The following is a 25,910-nucleotide window of genomic DNA, read 5'->3' as shown; positions in this document are numbered from 1 at the left end:
CCGTGTGCCCGGCAGAGGAGGAGGGGGGAGTCCTGGGCTTGTGGGAGCCTGAAAGCCAGGCTTGGTGACAGCTGCACCCCCTGGACCTTTGAGGATGGGCCTGACTCTGCTGGGTGCCTTCATGGGTCAGGAGGCAGCCAGGGACTCCAGCCAGACAGGGCACAACACCATGGCATCAGCAAGGGCAGGGAGAGGGTTCGGGACTCCTGGGGCCGAAGCAGGACTTCAGTCCCTGCAGACACTGCTGCCCCCACCACCTCCACCATCAGAGGAGGCCCCTGCCCAGAGGGGGGACTGGGCTGCCCACGCCCAGGCCCCCTGGTGAGTTCTTGAGTCACCAGATCTCGGCATTTCTAGGTGGGGCCCTGAAAGTGGTCATTCACGAAGTCCAGGGACTCTTCCTGCTCTCTGCCTTTCAGCCTTTTCCTGTCCATGACCTTTCCCAGGACGAATGTCCACCAGACACAAAAATTTCACAGCCCTTCACCCAATTCAGTCCCGTGGCAAGAGGTCCATCCCCGAGGCCGACAGAATACACGTGTCTTACAAACCTTGCTGGGACCACATCCGGGGAACGAAGACATTACAGTAGGTGACTGAGAAGATGCCCACGCTTCCCCAACTTGTCCCACCTACACATAGTTTGAGTCCACATAGGGATTCCCTGGTGTAGACAGACAGACAGCCGCCCAAGCCACTGTTTATTCTTCAGCTGAGTCACAAGTTGGGCTTTGGTGACATGAGGGGTTACAACCGAAGGCCCTAGGGAATGGACAGCTGAGTGTCGTGCTGGGATTTTGTGAGACACCCCCTGCCTCCCACCCAAGATGCGCAGCTATTTTATCTATCGTCCATCCCTATCTATCTATCTATCTATCTATCCGTCTATCTATCTATCTACCAACCTACCTACCTATCATCTTCAAACTGGCCTCAAATGACCTGATTCCAATGAAAACACAAGCCCAGTCCCCTAGAGGCCATAGGGGCAATGGATACCCTCCCTGGCACTTAACTGGCCCCTACAGAGTACTGTGAATTCAATCAATCTCTGCTGGTCAGTCGAGTGCCCAGATGCGTGAACCCGTCTGTCTGGCAGGTAAGTGTGGCCCCAGCTCACTGGTTGCTGGAGGGGAGTGCGCCTCTGGGTGACAAGGACACTGGGCAGTGCTCAGCTAAAGGAACAGTCATCTCGGTGTCCCTGCACGGCAGGACCTGGGGCAGCGGCAAACAGGAGCCTCGGCCAAAGGCCAGAGCCATCTCGATGCTGCTGATGGGCTTGGTGGAGGCGGGAAGCCTGAGCTGTTTCAGGCCATGCACGGCTCCCCCCTGGAGAGCCCGGGCCCCCTCACCCTTGGGATGTGTCCACCTGGGGCTTCTCCCTGGAGGACCCCACATTCTGCCCCCGTCACCCCAACCACCCTTCCTGATCCTGCTGTGTGTCTTTTCCATCCAGCAGAAGTGGGAAAATCTTTAGACCCCTGTGATTTCCCCGCCCTATGACTCACTCAAGACACCCTCTCTGCTATGAAGACCCACAGGGAGCCCCGCTCCCAGGGGTCACCATGCCCTGCCATGTGGGACAGCTGTACGTGCCCTTGTCATTGACCCTGGAGCCTGTTCCAAGGCTGCAGTGGGCCCCACCTGTCATTCCCGCAGCACCTTAAATGCCCTGTCCATCCTCACCCACGTGGAGCTCTGACCCCTTCCCGTGGGTCAGGGAGATGACAAATGCATGCTTGTCTGGCGGGGAGCCAGCCGTCCGCAGGCCCCGACTGTCTGCGGGTTTGGCGTCCACCCTTGGTTTGCTACCAGGAACAGAATCTTCAGGTGAGATTCCCAGGGGGTGAGGTCCCGCCCCCTGTCCCCCTCCGGGCAGCTCAGCTCATCCTGAAGACCAGGGAGGGGCTTTCAAGAGGTCAAGGGGGCGACATCACAGCCACAGCCTCACACTACTTCCGGCTCCACCCGACGCTCCCAAGGTCATTGACAGCAGGGCACAGACGTGAGCCTGGCCTCTAGTTGGTTAGAGACGGGACAGGTGTGTTTCCGAGAGGTCAGGTCAGCTCAGGATCTGAATCTACACTTAACTGTTTATCGGCAAATTGGGTCAACAGATGTCAACACCCGTGGCAACAAAGGCAGGTGGACTTTGAGGGGACGACACAAAATTGTCCTCAGGGCTGGAGCTGAAGCCAATCCACAGGGGCCCCTGGGAGGCCCTAAAAAGCCTCAGGGGCCCTGGAAAGGCAGCTCAGTGCCATGACCACTGGGCATTCGTGGTAGCAGCTGTTGGCCTATGGGAAGGCAGCTCGTGGATGATTTTAAACCCGGATGCTGCCCTGAATGAGAGGTGGCCTCCAGCATCCGGAGAGGCACAGGGTGAGTGGCAGGGGTGAGGGACACCCTGCCCTGGCTTTTGGTGTCAGTGGGACCCCGTTCCCAGGCAGCTGTGTGGCCCCACTGTCTGTGGCATCTCTGGCAGCCGCTGATGGCACAGTGACTGAGGGATGTGGCCTCCCCGACAGGGTTCTCCTCGGGACCCGGGGTAGTTCCCTGGGGAAAGCTGGAATAGCTGGGCAAGCGGGCACGCCTGGTGGGGGGTGACACCCGGTGGAGCAGGATGCCCAGGGAAGCAGGGGCAGAGAGGGGCCTCGGGGCGGCAGGAGCCCGGCAGCCTGTGGCGTCTGCAAGGATGTGGGCGGACCTCTGCTGTGCAGAGGAACCAGACACCCACCTTTGCCAAGACGACACTTCCATGGAGGTTGCCTCAGGCCCCCTCCCCACTCGCCCCACCACCCACTGGCAAAGACTGGCTGAGAACATAAACCAAAGTCCTCTCGGGTCCCTAAGAGTCCTGACCCACTAACGTCTGGGCGCAGATGTGATTCCTCACTGTTTTGGTAAACCACGGCTGAGGCCGTGTGCCGTAAGAGGGGGTGACGGGTTAGGGTCTGACCATCTAGGTGGCAGCTGACTTTGCTGTTTCCGGGGAGCGTGACTTTGGAGAAATTACAGGCACTGGGTCCCCGCTGCAGAAAGTGTTTTGACGAGAATGCAACGAGCTGGTGCAGAGCGGACACTGTGTCTGCGGTTCCGCCAGGCACCCTGTGGCCTGGGGGGTGGGTGCCGGGCGGGGCCTGTCCTCACTCTCCAGATACTTAGTTGGTGCCGGGCGAGTTACCTGCTCTCACCCTCAGCTCTGACTCCCACCTGCCGGGGCTCTCGGGACTTTGTGGGGAAACTGGGCCCAGGGCCTGGGGCAGGGCCTGCCTAGGTGGTGCCTCATCTGGGGCGGCTGTAGTGACAGTGGGACAATGTAGCCCTAGGGGGGCGCACGGTGGCCCCCAAACACTTCGAAGATGCCGTGTGGGCAGCGGCCGCCCACAGAGGCACCTCCCCGACGAGGCCGAGCTGGTGGCAGTGCTGGGCCGCGCTGTGTCCACCTGTCAAGTGAGCTGCAGGGCCACACGTGGCCGGTCAGTTGTCCTCGGACAGGCTGGACCCCGCCCCCTGCACACTCATGGCCACAAGGCACCACGTGTGGTTGTGGTGCGGGTCCTGGGGAGGCCTGGAGGAACCGAGAGAATATGGGGAGGGCTAAACATTTTAAACGGAGGCCAGGGGGAGACAGGAAGGGGGTCCAGGACCCCAGAGGGGCTGGCATAGAGCCCCCTGATGGTGGTGGAGGAGATGGGGGAGAGGACATAATCAAATCCAAAGATACGCAACTTTGGGCACCTCTTGAACTAAAAATGGACAATTTAGGACACACACAAAGACCATTTCACACAAGGGCTCACAATGAATAAACCCAAGAGATTGGGCTGAATAGACAGGAGGGCACAAACCAGCCGGTGGACGTACCCTCAGGGCCTGAGTGATGGGGACCGCCCATCTCTGCATGCCCGTGGCCAGGCCTGGCCTCCCCGCTTCCCCTACCGGCTGTCCAAGGAGGCGGCCTAACCGTCACCCTCCCCTAGAGATGAGGTCCAGAGAAGTGCGCCGACCTGCCCAGGATCAGACAGCTAAAAAACCCAGATTGGTTTGGTTCCAAATCAGCCCTCTATCACCAGGTTCCTCTGACTCATCCCGGGATGTCTGGGCATCTTCCCTGTGTCCTTAGAGCGTGTTTTTGGTGCCTCCATAGATGCAAGTGCCTGATGGACCTCGGATTTGACCCAGGAAAGCAGTGCTAATGATTTTCAGAATATTAAGCATTTAAGGTCGAGGAGAAGAGAGGCAAGTGAGGGGATCAAACCTGAGTCCTTATTCCAGGACAGTGGTTCTTAATTTCTGCTGCACTTTGTAATCACCAGGCTGCACCTCTGCTCAACCACATAAGATTTCTGGGGCTGGGACCCAGGCAGCAGGGATGTTATAGGTGCTGTGGGTGGAACCACTGCCCTGGAGAGACGGCCTCTGTGTCCACTGAGGGTATCGGTATAATAATATTTACTAGTGTGTTCAAGTGGGAACGTCAGCAGCTGGGAATGCTGTGATTCTCATCTCAGGACCCCCTGCTACTGCTCCAGCAGCTGAGCCCTGGCGGCTCTGCAGCTACTTCAACAACAAGGAAAAGGTATTGGTGAAACCCAAGGGTTGATATTAATCAGAAAGAAAAGCCTTAAGCAAAAAGGTAAAAGGTAGCTTTTGTTCAACAATGAACACTCGTGAAACAGCAATGAAATGGTATTAAAATGTCTGTGATTACGTATTTCTCAGCATTCATCTGATAACTAAAGCAGCATGAAGCAATAGTTGCACTTAAAAAAAATGACAAGAAAATAGCTATTCATTTAGTTGACAGAGAAGGTTCGTGTCCTCTGTAAGATCACTAGTGTCACTGTCATCACCAAGGTGAATGTCAGCGCAGGCGGGTAGAAGCATCCCCCTGCGCTCGTCCTTACACTGAGGGGGCGTCTTGGCTCCTTGGCCTGGAGTTCCTGGAGAAAACCTGGGTCCTTCTGGGAGGAGTCTGGGGAGGGGCCGGCCTGCCCTGGGCCCCAGGTCAACGAGGCCCCGGGATTGCATATTGCCGCGTGGTGGCTGCGGAGTATGGACACGTTCCAGAGGAGGCCTGACGTTCCTAGGCTGGGGACAGCGTGGAGGGAGTGACACTCTGGGCCTGGGAACGACTCTGGCTCTGCATTCTCAGGGCTGGACCCCTCTGGAGAGCTGTGACAGCTGGGGGTCCTGCCAGCAGCTGCTCTGTCTCTCTTGCCGCCCAGCCCTGTTGCCTTCCTGCAGGAAAGGCACGTGGCCTGGGGGGCAGTGCCAGAGGAGTCAGGTGGGGCCACAGACAGAAGAGCACGTGTCCCCTGCCCCCTGCCTGTTGCACCATATTCCATAAAAATAAACACATGTTCCTGTTCGTCTATTGCTAATGTTATGGCATTCCAGGCACTGGCACCAGCGTTAATCCACCAGAATCCATCCAGAGACAGCCGCGAGGGTCGGGATCTATGGAGCTTCCACTTAGAAGGGTTAGCAGTGCCCATCTGTCCCATGCTCTGCACAGTGCTGTGAAAACGATATGAAAGGGTGAAAACAAAAGGAATCCATGGGCAGAAGGTCCCAGGGCTTTATGGCGTCGTTGGCGATGACTTACACTGTACAGCATCACGCAGGTGTGTCTACCTGTGTGTCCACCCTTGCCAGGCCCGCTCCTCTGCACCCGCACACAACTGGCCCAGGCTCTTCATGCGCATGCGCCCGGGGAGGCTCATAGGTGGTTGCTCTTGGAGAGGTAGGCGATGAGGGCCACGGCCACGCCCACGTAGATGCCGGTCCCGATGGTGATGGAGAGCACGGCCAGGAAGAGGGCCCGCCGGGAGCTGGTGCTGGCCTGGTGAAAGTCTCCCTTGGCCACGGCTTTGTTCGTCTGCAGCGGGAGGAGGGAGAGGAAAAAGGGGGCCAGGATGAGCAAGGTGAACCGAGAGGGGACTCACCGAGGGGGAGTTGTGCAGGGAAGGCGGGGGGCTGTCGCTCAGCACTGCTCCCCCCTGCCCTGCAAGGCAGTCAAAGCTTAAGGGAAAGAAAGCGAAGCCCCAGGGACACCCAGGCCGGCAGTTGTCAGCTGAGCACCAGCCACGGGAGTCCCGGGTCTCAGGCACCAGGACGCGAGGGCGGGGACGTCACAGCTCAGCGGCCCCCTTTTGCCCGGTAAAGATACGTGAACAGTTTTCTAAAGTGTGTTCACACTTACCTCCTCTGGTCCTTACAGTGTACGGCGGTGTGGGGAAGGAAACGGTAGTTCTCGTTACCGGAGAGGAGCCCGAGGCGTAAGATCCTCCAGTGGACTGCGGGTACTGAGACTCCCTCAGCCGGCGGCGCGGGAATCTGCGCGCCCGATGCCCCCTCCCTGCCATGGCGGGGCCGGAAAATTCATCCACCAGTGAAATAACTCGAGGTGAGACCAGCACCTCTATTTCTGGTCACCCGATTGCACAGTGAGGTGTTAGTTTAGTAAGATTCATGTTGCCTCGGGGTCATGACGCAGCTGGGAACATGGAGGTTTCGGGTGTTGTGTCTGATATGGCGTGTTTTTTTTTTTTTTTTTTTCGGTACTCGGGCCTCTCACTGCTGCGGCCTCTCCCATTGCGGAGCACAGGCTCCGGACACACAGGCCCAGCGGCCATGGCTCACGGGCCCAGCCGCTCCGCGGCATGTGGGATCTTCCCGGACCGGGGCACGAACACGTGTCCCCTGCATCGGCAGGCGGGCTCTCAACCACTGCGCCACCAGGGAAGCCCTGATTTGGCGTCTTGTGCTGGACTCCACCTCCACCACTGCCAGCCCCCTCCTCCTTGTCCCCTCGACAAGGGAGGCCCCGGGCTGTGGGGACCATCATGTGATCCAGCTGTGACATCACGGCTGATGCCCCCTGAGTGATGGCAGATGAGGGTGGAGGCCAGCAGGGCAGGTGCCCCCGGAGCGTCATGGGGCGCTGAGGAGGGCTGACCCCCGGCAGGGCGGGGTCCTCCTCGTCAGGGCAAAGGCAGAGCCCCTCCCCGTGTGGGACGTCCTGACCCCCTCAGGACCCATCTCCAGAAACCGGACTCTCACCGGATCCCATTTCCATGCGTGTTGAGTGTATTTCTACTTTTGCGGGCAGGATGGGAGATGGCATCCTGTTTACTCAGACACCGAGGTCCCAGACTCAGAGGTCACTAGGAGATGACTTTCCGTCCTCCGCAGCTCTGCCCCCGACCTGATGAGACGTCAGGTGGAGAAGGGCCTCCGGTCTGCTCGTGTCCTTTTCTTTTTTCCTCTAACTTCTGTTTCTTCAGGGCCAGTTTTATGTCCTCGTCCCCAACTTTTGGGCTTGGAAGTGAGCCTGGGGGTTCCCTGTGGACAATCTTTGATGAAGCGGAGTGAAGAGAACGTGAGCACGAAGCTCCCAGCACAACAGTAACTACGTCTCAGCTGAGTTCACCCCAAACTCTCCAGGCCCCTCCCTGCTGGCCCCCGGCCTCTGTCAGGGTGGGCCCCCCAGCCCCAGCCCAGCCGGGGCTCTGCTGCAGGAGCCACAGACAGACAGACAGACAGACACACCGGGAGGCCGGGCCGGGCGTTCGCACCCCGCGGGGAGCTCCCAACTCCAAGGGCTGCCCGTCTCATCTGGGTCCATGCACGGCTGGAAGCCCCGGTGAGCTGCTTATAATGCCTGCATCAGCTGGGCTCCCCGAGGGCCGCCCTGGACGGCCTGACCCGCGGGTGTGGGACCGAATCCGGGCGCTCCATCCTCTCTCCTGACGGGTGGGCTCACTGTCCTCTGCTGACCTACATCATCCCCAGCCGGGCAGCTTAAATCAAGAACAAGCCGCTAACCTCTCCCAGGTTCCGGGGTTAGGGGTTTGGGAGCCCCTCGGTGGGTGACTCTGCCTGGGCCTGGAGGGGCCTGGGCTGCAGTCTCTTGACGTCCTGGCTGCGTTGTGGGCTGAGGCAGGAGCTCACAGCATCCCACTACTGGGACCCACCCGCTCCTTCCTTGCGGCCCCGCAGCCCTTGGGTCCACCTAGGGTCCCCTCCCAGACGGCGGCCTGGCCTCACGGTCTCTGGGGACCAGCTCCTGGGGCCCCTGCACAGAAGTGGGGCTGCGGCTGGGGGTTGGCTGACGTTTGCACAGCTGAAAGGAAACTCTTGTGAAGGAGGACGCACACACAGGGCGACACAGTGGGTGGCCCCTCCTTCCAGGAAGAGCAGAATCCTGGGGGGTGCAGCCTCGGGGCAGTGACAGATGGGGGTCCCGCTGAAGCTCATCCTGAGGGGGTCCCCAGGGGCAGCTTTCTGTCCGTGTGGCCTCTGTGACCCCAGAGGCCGACCCCAGGGCTGCCGCATTGGGCAGAGGGAGGGGCACGGCGTGTGTCACCGGACAGCCCCTCGGGCCCTGTCTGCAAATGGCCGTCCCACTCCCCCCAGGCTGGGAACGTCCCTGCAGCTGGTTTTCCTTCCCTGCCCTTTTGGCCAGAGATCACCAAGTGAAGTTCATTCCTTTCTTTTTTGAGGTCTTTTGCTCAGAAAACAGAAAGTGCAGGTGACTGGCCTGGTTCTGAGCAGCATCTTCTGTGTGCCAGGGGCTCAGAGGGACCCAGAGAGTGTGCTGCCCACCCTCATGGACGCTGCTTGGAGTATACGTCACAGGCGAGGGAGAGAGTCTTAACTCAGGTCGAAGAGAGCTGGAGGTCAGAGTCAGGGAGTGCCTGGGCCCCCGAGACACCGCTCGCTGGGGACTGGGTGTAGCCACCGCCCTGACCTGGGGAAACGTCCCCCAACCTACCCAGGACGTGCTGAGCTCACGCATAGCCCACTGGGATATTCCACATTCAAACATGTACTCTGGTTCTTTAGGTAAGTAACTACCCTCACTCACCTGGTTTTAAAGCTATGTAGAAAACCCAACTTTAAATTCAAGAGCAGAAGTAAAATACTGGTGCTAAAACTCATGGAAACACTGACTCCCTCCCTTGAATGAAGTGTTATTTAAATGGAGGAAATAAAAATCATAGAAACAGAGAACGCACAGCTGGGACCAATGTGCTTAGGCCAGAATTGACCATCAGAGCCGTGATCCAGATACAGCGTGAGGTCCGTCCCAGGTGCTGCCCCCGTCAGCCTCTGAGGCTGGGACGGCTCTAGGTCAAGCACTCACGCAGAGGAACCGGCCATCAGAAGTCGGGAAGGTCCTCAGACACATTTCAAGCTCGTTTTGTGCAGGTTTCTAGGGTGAGAAATGACCCGTTTGCAGGGGAACGAAGTCAAACTCACATCCTCGGCTGCCCTTATCCTCTGACACTTCCTCTGTGGTGATTGGGAGCGTTTAGGGGCTGGTTTCATAGCAGGCTCGTCTCCTGGTCTGACAGGTGCCAGGCCCCCTTTCTTCTGGTGCTTCTGGTGCGTCCAGTCTGGCCCCGACCTGCGGCCATCCTCACCCCCTTCTCAGTGCGCGCTGCCTCCCTCCCACCTGAGGCCCGGCTCACCTGAGAGGTTTGTCTGGCCCTCGGCTCGGGGGGCCCAGGTCCTTACTCCTTCCTCAGCCCTTTCCTTCCTTCCTTCCTTTGCTCACTTGCAACAGCTAGAGGTTTGACTTCGCGACAGGCAACGGCCCAGGATGGCGACGGGGCTGCACAGCCGCGTTTGCCAATTTCCAAAACGAGAACGGAACCGAATTAGAGGTTCTGAAGCCCTCCATCCCCCCGTCCCCCGAGGGGACAAGAAGCTGGGTGTGTGGAGGCGGGGAGGGGATCTGAGGGACCAGAATGCGAATCCGGGTTCTCTCCATGAGGGGCATAGGCGCCGCCTCCCCCTTCAGTCCCACTGAGAGCAGCTCCGACGGGACACTGGGCGTCTGTCTTGATGTGTGTCCCCTGCATGGAGGGCAGGAGACCCTTTCCGCCTGGACGACCCAGAAGGTAGGGGTGGGCTGGGCAGCAGCGTCGGCGGGGAGCCGGGGTCAGTGCTCTCTGGGGGGATGGGCCAGCTCTCCCGTCGGTCAGGGGAGGAGTGGGTACTTCCTGGGGCAGACGCAGGCTACCCGGGCTATCTTAGACCGTGTCCGACAGAGCCCAATGGAGGGGCAAGCAGACCCCCGAGGAAAATTCCAAACTCTAGTCGAGGATGCAGAGTGTGCGAGTGTGTGTGTGGGGTCTGCAGAGAACCCGCCAAATGCCTGGGTGAGGAAGAGAGCTGCACACCCTTTGCAGGTGTGAGGCCCCCATGGTGATGTGAGTGGGTGAGACTTTTCTACCCCCATCTGTCTCCACTCGCCATGCCTCGCCCCAAAGTGGCAGACCCCATGGTGGCAGCCTGGGGGTGGGGAGAGACCACACCCCTCCTTCCCAGGAACGGCTCAGGCATACCCCACCCGGTACATTGTAAAAGAACAGTGCTATCTGCCACCCAAGAATGGCTCAAAGGGAAGAGAGACACAGTGGAAATCCACACTCTCATCTGGTCCTGCTGAGAGTGTGAATTCCTGTCACCACTTGGGAAACGCAACACTGCTTACAGCTGGACATATAGACACACACACGATACAAGTGTTCCACTCCCGGCAAATACTCAACAGAAACGATGCGTTTGTGCACCAAGGACACCAAGCATGTCCGTAGCCATACCGACCATCAGAGCCCCGGCCTGGAAGTCATCCCAACATCCAACCACAGTAAAAGGATAAATGACAATGGTACCCAATATGGTAATGAAATAAATCTCGGGAACATGACGTTGAACAGAAGAAGGCAGACACAGGAGTCTATTGCGTCGAGTACAAAACAGGCCAAAGTCATCTACACTGTTGGCAAAGGAGCCAGATTGGTGGTGTCCTTGGGGAGGGTCAGTAACTGGAGAAAACACAGTTAAAACAATTTACTTTTACACCCTAAGATGATTTTAGAAATGATTCTACCAAGAGTTAAATGAACAAATAGGAACCATCTATAAAGAATAGAGAAACCCATTTCGTGAAACTAGTAAAATCTTGATATCAGAACCAGAGAAGGAAAGTAAGAGAAAAGGAAAGGAAGATGCTGATTCCCTACAGACGGATGCAGGTGAGATTCAGTGAGCGAGAGCCAGCTTCCTCTCCACGCTGCTCTCTGCCTCTGCATTTGCTGGGCCTTTATGATCGTCCTTCACACCATTTTCACCTCTAACTCATCTGTTATATGTCCACGGGGCTGTCCCTGCCCCCTGAGGGAGGGGAGGCCCCCGGGACTCCCGAGTCTCCATCCCAGGCTCACCACGGAGCGTTGCAACGGCAGGTTCGCGGGCTCCGCGCAGGACCACTCAGTGAACTGATGACCCAGCGGCCTTTCCTTCCAGCTCTCGAGGGCAACACGCTTTGGTCAGAAGCACCCCCACGTCCAGGAAGCCCTCGGCTGGTAATCGCGGGTCTTACGCAGAGTCTACGAGCTGATTAGGAGGATAGGCATCAGGCGTAGCCGAGAAGGAAGCGTCTACGACCACGGCTCCTTGCGGGTGTGGCTCTGCCAGGCACCCCCAAGGACCTGGAGGCCAGTTTGGGCAGGACGTGGTGCCTGCATGATGGAGGGGAGGGGTCCACAGTCCTCGGGGGTCCAGGAAGGAGGAGAGAGGGCAGCCAGGAGGGTGGCCGGTGGCTGCCGGGCAGGGGAGCGCTTCCACGATGGAGGCAGCTAATCTGTGCCGCCCCGCGTGGTGGCCACGAGCCACCTATGGCTACTTAGCACTTGGGATGTGGTGTGACTGTGAGTTTTAATATCATTTAATTTTAATTAATATAAACGTAAATAGCCAAATGTTGGGGGCCACCATGGTGGGCAGCACAGACCCAGGAGAAACGGGCAGAGAGTCCCACGGGGAGCGGTGTGGTGGGCGGGATGAACCCAAAGGAGGAGGAAACCCTGCGGCGGTTCAGGCATCAGTGCTGGGGGGCGGGGGTTTCCCCGCGCTCGGGAAACTGCTCCACACACGCCTGCCTCTGTGCATTTAACTGTGAATTTATTTTGGTAGCTCAGTGTCAGGTGGAGATGAAGGAGGTTGGGGTGACCCTGTGAGAGGGCAATGCCCATGAAATCTGCAGATGAAGGGGGGCCTTTGGACCCGGGGTGTGGAGTGGGCGTCCTGGTCTGGGGTCCACTGGCATCCCTCGCAGATGGAACCTATCAGGGGCTGATGCTGGGCCCCAGACCTCCGTGACGTGTGGCAAGGTCCTGCGCTCCATCCCTGCTGGGGGACACCTCCCCCGAACCCCGGGAGACGATGCTCCCAGGGTCTGGTCCTGGACTGAGTTCACCACAAGCTTTTGTCAAAGTCCTCATTTCCTTTGGCTGTAAAATACCCACTGTTGTTTGAGTTTCAGGAAAAACATGACTTTCTCTGCAATATATCTCTCCTTTGTTTTTCTTTTTTGTTTTTTTTAGCCGCATGGCTTGTGGGATCTTAACTCCCCGACTAGAAATCGAACCTGGGCCCCGGCAGTGAAAGCGCTGAATCCTAACTACTGGACGGCCACGGAATTCCCCTTGCTTTGTTTTCCTTATGGTCGCTTATTTTAGGGGCAGGAATCGCTAATGTTGGAGGAGTCCACATCCACGTCTTCCACAGACACGTGGTCCCGCTCCGGTCGAGGAGCTGGGTCCCGGCACAGCCGGGATGGCCTCGGCGCCAGACCCCCGCCTCTGAGGCGTGTGACAGACACCCTCTCTCCTCCACAACCATCTCTCTGGAAATTTATAGCACTCTGGGTATTTTATGGCTCATTTTTCCTCCTGCACCAATATCTGTCGGGCTGGATTACATTTCTCTGCATCATTGCAAAGCTTATTTCCCTTATTTATGACTGTCTACCGCTTGCTGTGTGCTGGCGGGTACCCGGGGCTGCGCTGGAGGAGGGGGCCACGTGGCGGTTTAGCAGTTTCCATGGGGAGGAGGGAAAGCCTCTCAGGCCAGGGCTCACTCAGACCCACATGCACGCTGCTTTCCTTACGTGCTTTCGTTCCAGGAGCATTTTTATGACCTCCCCTCCCCCTTTTAAAGCAACCCTTCTATTTTAAGCCATGAAAAAAAAATAAATCTTGTGAGTTAGGTCTGAATGGCAGACAGATCAGTTATGAAACAAACGTACCCCCTGTGCTTGGGTAGAACCGGATGGGACCACAGGCTCCCCTGGGTGCTAGCACCAAGCCCCTTCACCTGGCCTTGGCCTGGGTCACTGCGGGGGCGGGGAGTTACCCATGATGGTGTCTGAGGGCCCCTGTCATCAAGGTCATTTTGTAGGAAACACAACAAAAAACATCAGTACGAGCAACGGCCCCTGTGCCGTCCTGTGCAGAAGCCTGAGTGACCTTGTTTCCATCCTCCAGCTGAGGTTAGAGGAGCCCCAGGACCCGCGGTTCCTGAGAGGCCCCGCCCAGTGCTTCACTTCCCACAGCTCAGGCCTCCCCCCTATGCTGGCCATGGGGCTCTGCTGGAGAGAAGCCTGCCTTGGTTTCCCCCTGTGACTAATCAGTATGAACTCATGTCTAGCTTCATACGGGCACAGATGGATAATACAAAAATAATTATACAGATGGAAATATTTCTCTCTATAAAGATGTAGACACATGTATTTCTACATATAGAACCAATAACATGCGAGTACACACATGTGTATTTCCTATTTCCTAGCTCTGTTACTGAGCAAACCCAGAATCAATGACACCCCAGTAGCAACAAGCACACCCAGTGCCCAGATAGTGGTTTCTAAAACCGCTTTCCAATAAAAGGGGTCAGAACTCCATGGGGAAGCGGCTGATTTTAGGACTCAGGCAGGTAATACACAAGATGAGCCCGGGACGGCATCTTATAGTACAAAAAAGGAAAAATACTCCAAGATCAAAAGGATGCGGGCACGTCAGGGGGACGCAGGAAATGCTCCCTATAGCCAAAGTGACAAAATAAATAATGTAGTATTGGATTATAAGCCAAAGTGTAAAATAAACATCCAAGGGTCCATACTGATATAAATAAATGATTGGATGAATCAGTTCACCGGGGAGAATAGACAAATCTCCCATATAGACAAGTTTCAAATAATCTATGTAGGTCCTCCGGCCTCAGGGAAGTAAAGCACCCTTTGAGGGTGGGCTGCGCAGTGACTTCCTAGGACAGAGGACGGAATGGACGGCGGGAGGAAGAGTGACCTTGCCGTGAAGAGACCCGACAGACACGACCACAGCCAGCATCCGCAGTGACAGGTCATGTTGATGGGACGCAGCACTGACCTTCACCTCCATGCTCCTCCTCCACAAACCCATAACCCCGGTCTAAGCAGGAGGAAAGCATCAGACAAGTCCCGATAGAGGGACATCCCACACCGTACCCCACCAGGTCTCCTCACAGATGTCAAAGTCATCAGAAACAGGGGACGCCTAAGACGTGTCACAGCCCAGAGGATCCCGAGGAGGCCTGACCGCCAGGTGCTGCGTGGATCCTGGCTGGGACCCAGGGGGCAGAAAGAGGGCATCAGACAACCGCTAAGGCGATCTGGACAGAGCACTTAGAGTACAATGGTGCAGCAACACTGGCCTTTACCTGGGGGACAGACGAGCCCCATGTGAGATGTTGATGGGGGTTGGTGGGTGACTGGGCTCAGGGAAGCCGCCAGCTCTGCACCCCTTTGTCCATTTTCTGCAGAGCTAAATTGGTCTGAGATAAGCTGTTTATTTAAAAGGCAGGGTGTGGATGGGGCAGGTGAGAGGCCTGTCTGGTGCAGGGGCACGTTCCTGGGCTCCGTCCCTGAGAGCCGGGGTGGGGGGGGGCGAGGCGGGGGGAGGGGCCGGCACACCTGCTCAAACCAGCACTGACAGGGAACTCGCTCAGCCCTTTTGCGGTACGTGGGCCTCTCACTGTTGTGGCCTCTCCCGTTGCGGAGCACAGGCTCGGGACGCGCAGGCTCAGCGACCATGGCTCACGGGCCCAGCCGCTCCGCGGCATGTGGGATCTTCCTGGACCGGGGCACGAACCCGTGTCCCCTGCATCGGCAGGCGGACTCTCAACCACTGCGCCACCAGGGAAGCCCTACTCGCTATTTCTGTGTCCGATTTTACTTTCCTCCCTAAAGCAGAGTTATAACACCTGTCTAGTGGGTGTTGTGACAATGTCAGCACAGGACACCCTGACCTACTGCTCCACGTCGAGCTCCATGCCAACAACTCACTTGCCTGGCCTTACTTCCTCCTTCCTGACACCACAGAGAATGACTGCTGTTAATACTGGTTTCCATAAACGTACCCTTAATATAACAATGTGTTAGGAAGATGTTCAAACACACAGAAAAGGTAAAAGAATCTGCAGTGAGCATATCAACCCCATCAGTTCACTATTAGCATTTTGTTTATGTTATTAGGTTCATCTATCCAGCTCTCTATCCATCCATCAACCCATCTTTTTTCTTTTGGATGCGTGTCAGGGTAAGTTGCAGACACTCCCTGCTAAGCACGTCTGCATATGACTCCATTGATGGAGAATGAGAGATGGGGAATTCAGGTTCGGTGTCAAGTGACAGAGCACCTGCCTCCTGGATCCTAACAGGTGCTCACGAACGGAAACTATTTCCATCATTTCATTCTTTACGCAAAAGTCCTGCTTCCTTTCTGGAAACAAATAAGGAGGAGATTAAAGATTTTAAAACCCAGGAGGGGAAAAATCAGACCTTTCTCTTTAAATACCCCTTGGGGACGAGAAAAATTTTTAGGAACAAAAATGAATGTTTGGGCCCTTTGGATCCAACAGTGGACGCAGGCTGGCCGATGTCTGCCCCATGTGTGTGGCCGCTTTCACCATGTGTGTGACACCTCCGGCACATGTGTGGTGGCTGTTCTGTGCCAGCGGAAACCTGTCAGGTGCTGGGTCGGTGCCTCTACGGAATCTGGGGGCCCCCCATGTTCCCTGCAGAAGAGCCCCCATGACTGGGCTTTGTCTTGTGCACAACAAGCTTCCTCAGATTGTTACATTACGGGTGACGTGATGGTCCTTTTATTTTCCTGCCAGTCCATGGCACAGAAAACCAATCACACAGCAAACAAAACACCCTTGTTTTAAAAAGTCTTCCCGTGACAGGGCCACTAGATAATCACGAATTATATTGCTCCAATGAAATTAAGAAAAGCTTGTTTCTTAAGAAGCAAAGACTAGCAAAGATTTAAATAAAAAATGAAAAAAATTCAGTGTTCCCTAGTAGACTGGAAATTTGGGAGAAAATCTGAATGCTTTAAAAGATGAATAATTAAATAACCATGTTATATCCCTATGGTGAGACATTAGGTCACCACAAACATCACTAATTACATGACAAGTACTCATGATATTGGTTACAAAAAGGCATATTTTAAACCCTAATCTTGCCTATACAGGGAATAATGCACACAGAAAGGACTGGACGGAACAGACCAAAGTCTTAAATGTAAATGCTGAGTTTCCCCCTGTTGCTTCATAGTTTAATTCGCTGTCCAGAATTTCAGTGCCGGTAAACAGAAAAAAACCTGTTGATCCCACAGGTGTCATTTCCCATCGGGCCGATGCCTCGGTTTACCCTTCCCAGTGTGTGCAGCCTGTGGAGTCAGTGTTGGTCGTGGGGAGGAAGCCCCAGGGCAGTGACACCCAAGCTCCCCTCAGCACAGCAGGTGCTGGGACCCCCTGAGCCTGATGCCTGGGGCCTGGGTCTGGGGGGGAATCTCTCTACCCCAGACTTGCTCTCAGGCCTGATCTGCAGCCCCTGATGGCTGATAAACCCACACGGTCGCTGAGCTTGGGGCTGGAGGCCACCGGCCGGGGCCTGGTCCGGGCTCCGTTGGAGATGAGGCTCTGGCTGGCTGCCTGCCAGCCCCTCCTAAACCTGTCCCGGCCTCGCGGCCATGGCGCCTGCACAGAGACGCCGTCTGTGCTGCTCCACGTTCAGACGTGGGTTGCTGTGCTGTCCTTCCCGCGTGGCCTGGGTCGGCCTGGCGTGGGGACCCCGCCTGCTCCACCTCTGCTTCTTGGGCCCTGGAGCCCCTGGAGGGAGCAGGCATAGAACCAGGGTAGGTGGCCCTCCGGCTGGGTTCAGAGCTTCTCAGTGCCAAGCTTGAGAATGCGGCCTTTGATCTTCAACATTTCTGGGCTGCCCTGAGCATCTCTCATAAAAAACCCAGTGTGTTCGCTCAGTGGACTTGGGAAAGGAAGGGTCGTACACCCCAGGGGAGCCTTTCACGTCAGACCGGTTCTGGCTTCACACTTAAGCCACCGTTTATCAGCTGCCCCCGTCCCACGGTTCCCTTGGTTAGTCTGTTGGTTGGTTTGTTCCGGCAGCAATCGCACCTGCAGATATTCATGCAGTGGAGAATTTAGAAAACATACACTTCTGTTTTTACCTTCCACCATATCGCTGCTCTTAACGTATTTGCACGTTTGTCAGTCATTGCGCTTCCTTTAAAAAATCCACTTTTGCACCTGCAGCAGCAGGTGAGGGCCACCGGCAGGCTCCCAAGGCCTTGAGGGCAGAGTCCTTGGCCGTGGGAGACAGGGCAGTTCTGCAGCTCCGCCCTAATCTCTGATCTCTGTTCCCTTTTAGAGCCTGTCTTCCCAAGGCGGCTCAGGAGGGTGTGTCTCTCTCAAGCGCTTTGACAAACCTTGGCAATTGGCTCCCACCTCCCAGGCATGGGAGGGAAGCAAGGGCAGGTTCTGCCTCTGGCTGAGGTACTTAGGGTTGGGAACAAGGGGATGCCAGGGGTGGCGTCAGGAGCCAGGCAGGTGGCAGTGGCGTAGGGGCTGCCGGTCGGGCGGCAGAGCCCGGTGGGGGGCAACCACTGGTGGACCCACAGACGGTGAAGAGTCGAGATGCCTCGTTTGCACGTAGGGCTGTGACATCTGCCCAGACCCGAGAGGGAAGGTATGCTGGGTCTGGAGGTGAACTCGACCAGGGGGAGACAGCTTCCAGGCCTGCCTATTCACCGAATTTTTATAATGGCAAGGAACTTGCTGCCGGCCACCAAGCACACCACGTTCACATTAACTGCGACCCATCCTTTGCTCCTGAGTTCCTGGAGGGGATGAGGACCAGAGCAGAACACGAAGAACCACCGGCAATGATGGGGAAGAGTATTCTGAGCTGCGGAAGGCGATGGCAACTTTATTGACCAAGAAGAAACTAAGAAACTTCACAGGAGCCACGGTGTATGCTCCAGGGCCTTCTAACATGCTATGGCTTCTGACACATGTATTCCAGAAGTGAGGAGACAGTTGTGAGGCCCCGTCTGCCAAAGCCCGGGCGTCTCTCCCACACCCTCGTCCTCTTGGCTACAGGAGACCTGTTTCCTTGTGAAGGCACAGCTGTTTGCTGCCCTCCTTCCCCCAAACACTCACAAAATATTCAAAAGAAAGAGCAGCGTCCTGCTGCCCTTCCCAGCTCACCTCACCAGCGGCCGAACTACCCTCTTGTTGCCTGGACTCCTTACAAAGCACGAGAGACGGGACCCGAGTCCCTGGGACGGTTCTGATAAAATCTCACTGAGATGACCTGCTAGTGATCTGCACACTGTCACTGTGTGATAATGTCATTAAGTTAGGTGCTCCGTCCAGGCAGCAGGGGCTCCACTTGACTGGAAAGGTTTAAAACGAACTGATTTCCAGTGATCTCCTCACTGCCCACCCCTCCCCACCCAGGCTGGCAGCGCCACCCCAGCACACATTTGGAAAATGAAGGGCTCTTCTGGTCTGGTCTGAGCGCACAGGATAAGACCACAGGGATGTGTTGGGTGGTCAGGGTCCTGGTTGGTGAAACTTCTAGAAATCTAAGCTCTTATCAGAACGTTGGGTCCTGGGTTTCAGAAACCGTCAACACTGCAAGCCGCCATCAAAGACAGGCGACGGTGGGGTACAGGTTAGTGTCATTACAACCCTTCCAAGGGTCCCTGAAGGCAACGCTGACCTCTCCGGACAGGGTTCTGCGTGCTGTCTGCCGGGGGAGGCGCCGGAGACACCAGGAAGCACCAGGGCTTTTCATGCCATTTTCACAACTTGCTCCTTTGCAGGTGGGACCCCCAACGTCCAGACACCCCAGAAGACCTTACACCGTGAGTGGTGCTCTGAGGTCCGTCCAGCGTACTCCTAACCAACTCACCGTATTCCTCCTCGTCTGTGAGGCTAAAACATCTCCTTTCTTTGGAAATGACTGTTTTGGTAAATTCTTTCGAGACCAAGGAATGTTGCAGTCGAGGCTGATAGTCCTGGGGGCCGGTGAACGATGCTGCTGCTTTCTGGATGAGACCAGGAGGCCACGTCTGCAGGCGCGGGTAGCTGCGAGGCCCGGGGACCCCCTGCTGGACCTCTGCCCTCACGGCCCGCACCCCCGGGGAGATTTCAGCTCCAGACCCGCCGCGGCTTAACTTCTCCACCTCACGGCTCAGCTGTGGGCCGATGCCAGGTCATGGTTTCAACCTGACCTGGGGCCACTGCCCAGAAATTCTGAGTCTGTTCTCCGATTTCCCCAAATGTCGATTTAAAGCCACCCCCCCCCATATCTTCCTGGGTTTCCAGTCTTCCTTGACTTCACAGACAGAGGCTCCCCAGGCTGGCCTTTCGGGACATATTTAATTCCCAGCATCACCCTGTGGATGACACGGGGCACGGGTCCGTGACGTCCCCGGTAAACCCTTCTCCCTTCACATCGGCAGCCACGCTAGTTACTCTTCTACCTTAATCTACCTACGCTTCTTCCTGCCCTCTTATCTCTGTAGTTATTCTCTGTCGCTCTTTATGGCTTTTCCCTTGAATTCTGTTTGTCTGGTGTTAATATCACTGCAACTGGTTGCTTTGGAACCACTTACCCTTCTGGCCAGGAGATTCCACAACTCAGGGGTTCTAGAAGCAATGGGAGAGAGGTGGCGCTCGCAGTGTGGGTGGCCCAAAGAGTATGAAGGGAACTGGTTCTGAAGGGTCAGCACAGGGGCTTCCAGGAACCGACATCTCAGGGGCGTGGGCGCCACTGCAGCTACAGAGTGGGTTCTGCCAACCTTGAAACCGAGGGGCTCAGGCTGCCCCAACCAAGCTGACCCGGCTGGTAAAGCAGCTTCCATCCACAGAAGCCCTGAGATCAACCCTGGCTGTTTCCGGCTTTCCTGGTCGTTCCATTTTGGGGCTGTGACCAAGGATGCTGCTGTGAACAACCTCTGTGGCCACATGGGTGCGTTTCTCTTGGGCAGATGTCTAGGTGCAAAATAGGGAGAAGGATGTTTACGTTTATAAGAAAGTATCACAGCATTTTCCACTCCCAACGGTGGGGGAGGGTCCCAGCCCGTGGGCCCAGTGATTCCAACATGAACCGGGTGCTGTGTGTGCCAGTGATTTTCATCTGTGCTCCCCTGAAGATGAACGATCAGAAACCCATCTCCTGGGCTCCCTGGTCCTTCGTGCACCTTCCTTTGTGCATGAACGACAAAGGTTTCTGTTTCATTATTGATTTGTTGTCATTCTTTATAGGGTCTCCATGTCACTGTTTTTATAGAGGGGTGCCCACCAGCAGGTGAATAAAATGGGGGGTGGAGACGTGGGGCGCTCAGGCAGCTGTCCCTGGAGCACTGGGCTGGGGATCAGCTTCAGATGAGGGCCAGGGCCACACAGGGGTGCGTCAGGCAGAACAAGGGCGGGTGAGGGGCTGGGTGCCTCCCTGCGGGCACAGCAAGCTTGGCCACGGCCGGTCATCCCCTTTCTGACGGATTCTACTGGTCTCTCTGCACGCACACCATTGTCCTCCTTTGCTTGGAGGTAGAACACCTAAAACCTCTGAAACTCCAGGCTCTGGATGCCAGCGCCCAGAGGAAAGCATTGTGCAGTTACAAGGCACGGACACCCTACCAGGTCCATGCACTTCCATGTGCCCTTTGTGCACTGACTACGACCTTTACGTGGATGGCTTCTGTTCCCTCTGCTATAAATCGATGGGCCTTGAGGGGGTGACCCCCATTGATGGCCCCCCACCAACACACAGGCCAGGAGGAAGAGCCACACGGGGCTCCGAGTGGAAGATGCTCCACTCCACCCAGACTCCAGGTTCATGGCCCGTGTTCGCTTCAGAAGAGCCCTGGCTGCCCCGGAAAGCTTCCCACATGCCCTGGCAGCCGGGGCTAATTCCTCTCTTCCTTCCTTCCAAGGGATTTTTATGTAGGAAGGGGGCTGAGCAGCTAAAGACGGCCTGGGAGCTGGAACAGGCAAGCTGTACCCACGACTCGCCCGTTTCAGCTGTTCTTACTCGGTTCCCTGGTTCCCAGCGGGGACCACTCCCCTCTCACTCGCGGGTGTAAGTACAAACCAACAAAAATGGTTTCACGTCCACATTGTACACCCACAACATGAATAAAAGATCTAAAGATATGCCACAGCCTAGAGCACCATTCTTCCATTTTTTATCACTACCTCTGCTTTCAGGCCCCGAGGTTCTCTGTGCCCAGTGACGTGAAAACACTTTATCCTTTGTGAGCCTTTATACTGTCTACAGGGGGTTCCTGCTTCTGGGGTGGGGCTGGAGTCCTGAGGGGCCCCTTCCTTAGGATTCCTTCACCTCGGCCTCAAACACAGGCTCACAAAGGTCCCTTCCACTTTGAGAGCAAAGCATCTTGCTGTTGAGGATCTAAGGTTTTCCATTTCTAAGCCTGAAGATGAAAACCAGTGTCAGCTCCAGGCACTGGGACTGGGGAGATGTCATGCTTTTAGCTGTTGGAACATCCACCAAGAGAAAGGCTTCATAAGAGCAGGGAACACCATTTTGCTCAAAGGATGTCAGAAGGTGGAGACACCTGAGCGTCCTGGCCCCGCGCAGACCCTACCCCGATTACAGAAAGATGCTTACGAGGGGGTCCAGGCAACAAGAGCTGCTCAAGGTCTCCAGGTGATGCCAACATGCAGCCAAGGAGAGAACCGTCGATGGCACAGAGAGATGGCAATTCCGGGGGAGCCAATGCTCCTTGCTTTCAAGGAATTGGTCCATTTCATCTGGGTTATTGAGTTCACGGGCACAGAGCTCTTCACACTTGTTGAATTCTCTTATTCTTCTCTTAATATCCAGGGCATCAGTAGAGATGACCCTTTCTTTCCTGGTATAGGTAATCTCATTCTCTCTCTACTGGTTAGCCTGGCTAGAGGTTTATTAGTTTTATTGACTTTTCAAGTTTTGTTGGTTTTTCGTCTTTTCAAATCTTTTCAAATAGCTGGCTTTTGATTTTGTTGATTTTCTCTACTGTTTTCCTATTTTCAGCGTCAGTTGATTTCTTCTCTAATTTTAACTATTCCCTTCATTCTTTTTGCTTTAATTTATTCTTGTTTCTCTAGTTTCTTAAGGTGGCTGGTTAGGTTCCATCAAATGCATCTATCTTTTTCTAACAGATTTATTTGATGCTACAATTTTCCCTCTAAGCACCACTTTAACTACATCCCACAAATTTTGATGTTTTATTTTCATTTTTAGTTCAGAATATTTTAAAATTTCCTGTGAGACATTTTTGACCCATGGGTTATTGAGAAGTACATTTTTAAAGTGCCCCAAATTTGGGAAATCCCCAGCTACGTTTCTGTTACTGACTTCTATTTTAATTCTTGTGTGGTCTAGAATGTACTTTGTATTTTTTCTTTAAAATTTTTAAGGATTGTTTTTTTGGCCCAGAATACAGCCTATCCTGGTGAACGCCCCCTGGGCTCTTCAGAAGAAACGTGTATTCTGCAGTGTTGGCTGATTAACAGTGCTGTTCAGGTCATCTATATCTTTACTGATTTTCTGTCTGCTTGATCTATCAAGTACTGACAGAGGTGGTTAAAGTCTCCAACTGTAACTGTTATCTATTTCTTCTCTTAATTCTGTAGTCTTGCCTCATATCTCGACTCTGGGGTTAGTGCATTCACTTTACGCTTACGATTGTTATTTGTTCTTGGAGAATTAACCCCTTTATCATTATGCAACACACCTCTTTATCCCCGATAATATGCCTTGTTCTGAGGTCGGCTTTGCATGAAATTCACATAAGATACTCCCGTTTTATCTTGATTTGTGTTAGCATAGTATATCTTTTTCCATATCTTTACTTTTAATATTTACTTTCAATCTGTCTGGGCTTTATATACAGGTTTCTTTAAATGTAGACAGTATATAGTTTATAAGTAGACAACATACAGTGGGGTCTCATTGTTTTAAAAATCAATCTGACAATCTCTGTTTTAGCTGGTGTGTTCAGACCACTGACATATAAATGATTATTAATATAATCAGATTAATAGTTACCATCTTTGTATATTGTTGCATTTGTTTCTATTTTCTTTTCAGCCTTCTCTGTTTTTTTTCTTTTTAAAATGTGGACCATTTTTAGGGTCTTTATTGAATTTGTTACAATATTTCTTCTGTTTTATGTTTTGGTTTTTTGACCGCGAGGCATGTGGGATCTTAGATCCCTGACCAGGGATGGAACCCACACCCCCTGAATTGGAAGGCAAAGTCTCAACCACTGGACCACCAGGGAAGTCCCCGTCTTCTCTGGTTTTAATCGAGCATTTTATGTGATTCCATTTTATCTCCTCTATTGCCTTATCATTTATACTTCTATTTAAAATATATATCTCAGTTGCTAAGCCTACTTTCAAATAGCACCATATTGTCTCAAGTGTAGTGCCGGTACTTTATGATGGAATATTCCCAAATCCTCCCTCTCATCTCTTCAACACTGTTGTCACTTTTCACTTTTACTTATTCCCTAATCGCCCAGTGCACTGTTACTATTCGTGCTTTAAACAGACAGCGATCTTTTAGAGAATAAGAAAAATAAAAGATTACATCTCATTTTTATTTATTCATTTTTTGCTGCTCTTCTTTTTTATCAATGTAGGTCCAGTTTTCTGACCCATATCGTTCTCCTGCTGCCTGAAGAACTTTAATATTTTTCTAGACCTCAGGGGTGCTGGCAGTGAATTCCCCCAGTTGTTCGTTTGAGATTGTTTTTATTTATCCTTGACTCTTTCAGGATATTGTCCCTGGATATACACACAGGTTGGCAGGTTTTTGTTTATTTGTTTTATTCTTTCAACACTTTCAAGATTGAATTGAACTGCATTCTTAGTTGTGTGGTTTCTGATGAGAAGTTGGCCACAGTTTTTATCCTTGTTTCTCTGTAGGTAAGGTGTTTTATTCTCCTTGGGGAATCTTCAAAAGTTTCTTTTTGTTTCCTACAGTTTAAGTATAATACATCTAGGGTCTTTTTGTTTTTGTTGAATTCTGCTTGATGGTCTCTCTGCTTCTTGGAACATGTGTAATACTCTGCAGTATTATTTCTTAAAATATTTCTTCTTCTTTTGGTATTCCAATTACACATGTTACACCATTTCCTATGGTCTTGCAGTCCACAGTTTTTGGATGTTGTGTTCTTTTTTTTTTTCTTCACTGTTTTCAATGTGCGTTTCAGTTTGGGTAATTTCTTTTGGGCCATCTTCAAGTTCACTGATGCTTTTCTCAGCTGTGTCAAGTCTACCAACAAAATAGTCTTCATTTCTGTTACTGTTTTTTACTTCTAGCATTTCTTTTACAGTTTTTATCTCTCTGCTGACATTACCCAGATGTTCATGCATGTGGTCTACCTTTTCCTTTAGAGCTTTTAACATATTGGACACGGTTGTTTTAAATCCTCTGTTTGATAATTCCAACATCTGAGTCATAATCAAGTTTGGTTCTAATGATTGCTTTGTCTCTTCAGACTTTTCTTGACTTCTAGCATGCCTTGCAATAAAGACATCTTTATAGAGCAGTAGATATTAAAGTAAATAGGCCTTTAGTGTGAGAATTTATGTTAAGCTGGCAAGAAGTGAAGCGTGTTTGATGTTTGTTGTAGCTTTAGGTACCTCTTCGAATGTCTTTATTTTTGTCTTTCCTCTTGGCTTTGGGGCTTTCCTGTGTACTGCCTCAAACAGAGTATACACCTCATGCCCCCCAGCTCACATCCATTGTTATCATACTGGAAGCTTATACTCACATGGTGGAAGGGTATGGGGGAGGGGAAGCTCTGTGACCCTCTAAGTCTTGTAACTGGAGTGCACAGTGGGCCAGGGGTGCACTCCACAAAGAGGGATGAACTCCACGGTCTTTCCATCTCTCCTCCAGGTAGGGTTGCTCCCCACCCCCCACCCCGCCCCCATCAAAAGCCTGCCAGAGACCACCCTGCAGCACTTTGCTTTTAAGATAACAAATGAGATGCATGTTGGAGATTAACAGATGCTTTAAGGCGGGTCTCTTTTGTTGAGGTAGTTTCTGTTCCTCTCCTGTACACACACATACTGTAAGCCTGTAGATATTTGAAGAAATATGTTAACTTAGCTTATTTTAAAAATCGTTTAGAATATTTAATGCTGTCACTTAGCCTTACCATCACAATGCTGTTTGCTTTGCTAACTGAAGATTCACAAGACTCTCAGCCCTTCTGTCTTCACTAGGCAACATCTTCATCATCACTGTCATGTGTGCCAGTGTGCATTGGATAAGTATAATAGCTTTGGAGTAAAAATGCCCTTTGCTTTTTACTATAATCATGTCATGACCTCATAAACTATTAGAAGGCATTTTAGGTCTCAGAAATTTTGTTCATTTGATATTTTCTTTCTGAATATAGTATTTAGGAAAGAACGTTGTTCTCTCATTATTCATTTTCTGATGGACCTAATAATATAAACATGTTATGTGTATACTTTTCTTTCATCCCTGTAAATGCAGCTGTGGCAGATTATATTTTCCCTGAAACGGCTGCTGCAGTGTTTTCCATCCTTCATATTTTTCTAGATCCTTGACCTCTATGTTCCTTCCCATGAGTCTGGGTAGAACTTTACCAAGGCCTCGGCCAACAGGATCTGGTGGAGGTGATGCTGCATGGCTTCAGAGGTTGGGTCAT

At 53.4% G+C, this 25,910-nt stretch overlaps 1 protein-coding gene across 8 annotated transcripts in view; it reads right to left on the bottom strand.

Annotated features, from left to right (window-relative positions):
* Nucleotides 1-4,634: 4,634 nt before the first annotated feature.
* The window catches only part of SYNDIG1 (synapse differentiation inducing 1), a 117,356-nt gene continuing 96,080 nt past the window's right edge, over nucleotides 4,635-25,910 (bottom strand). For all 8 annotated transcript variants that reach the window (XM_060284405.1, XM_060284406.1, XM_060284407.1 and 5 more), the window contains one exon: nucleotides 4,635-5,884. In XM_060284405.1, coding sequence (XP_060140388.1) covers nucleotides 5,726-5,884 — 159 coding nt within the window. In that variant the 3' untranslated portion in view covers nucleotides 4,635-5,725. The remainder of the gene's footprint in view (nucleotides 5,885-25,910) is intronic.

The sequence above is a fragment of the Globicephala melas genome, chromosome 15, assembly GCF_963455315.2.
Source record: "Globicephala melas chromosome 15, mGloMel1.2, whole genome shotgun sequence".
Taxonomy (NCBI): Eukaryota; Metazoa; Chordata; class Mammalia; order Artiodactyla; family Delphinidae; genus Globicephala; species Globicephala melas.
Note: the sequence above shows the minus strand (reverse complement) of the source record. Positions and strands in the feature narration are given on the sequence as shown.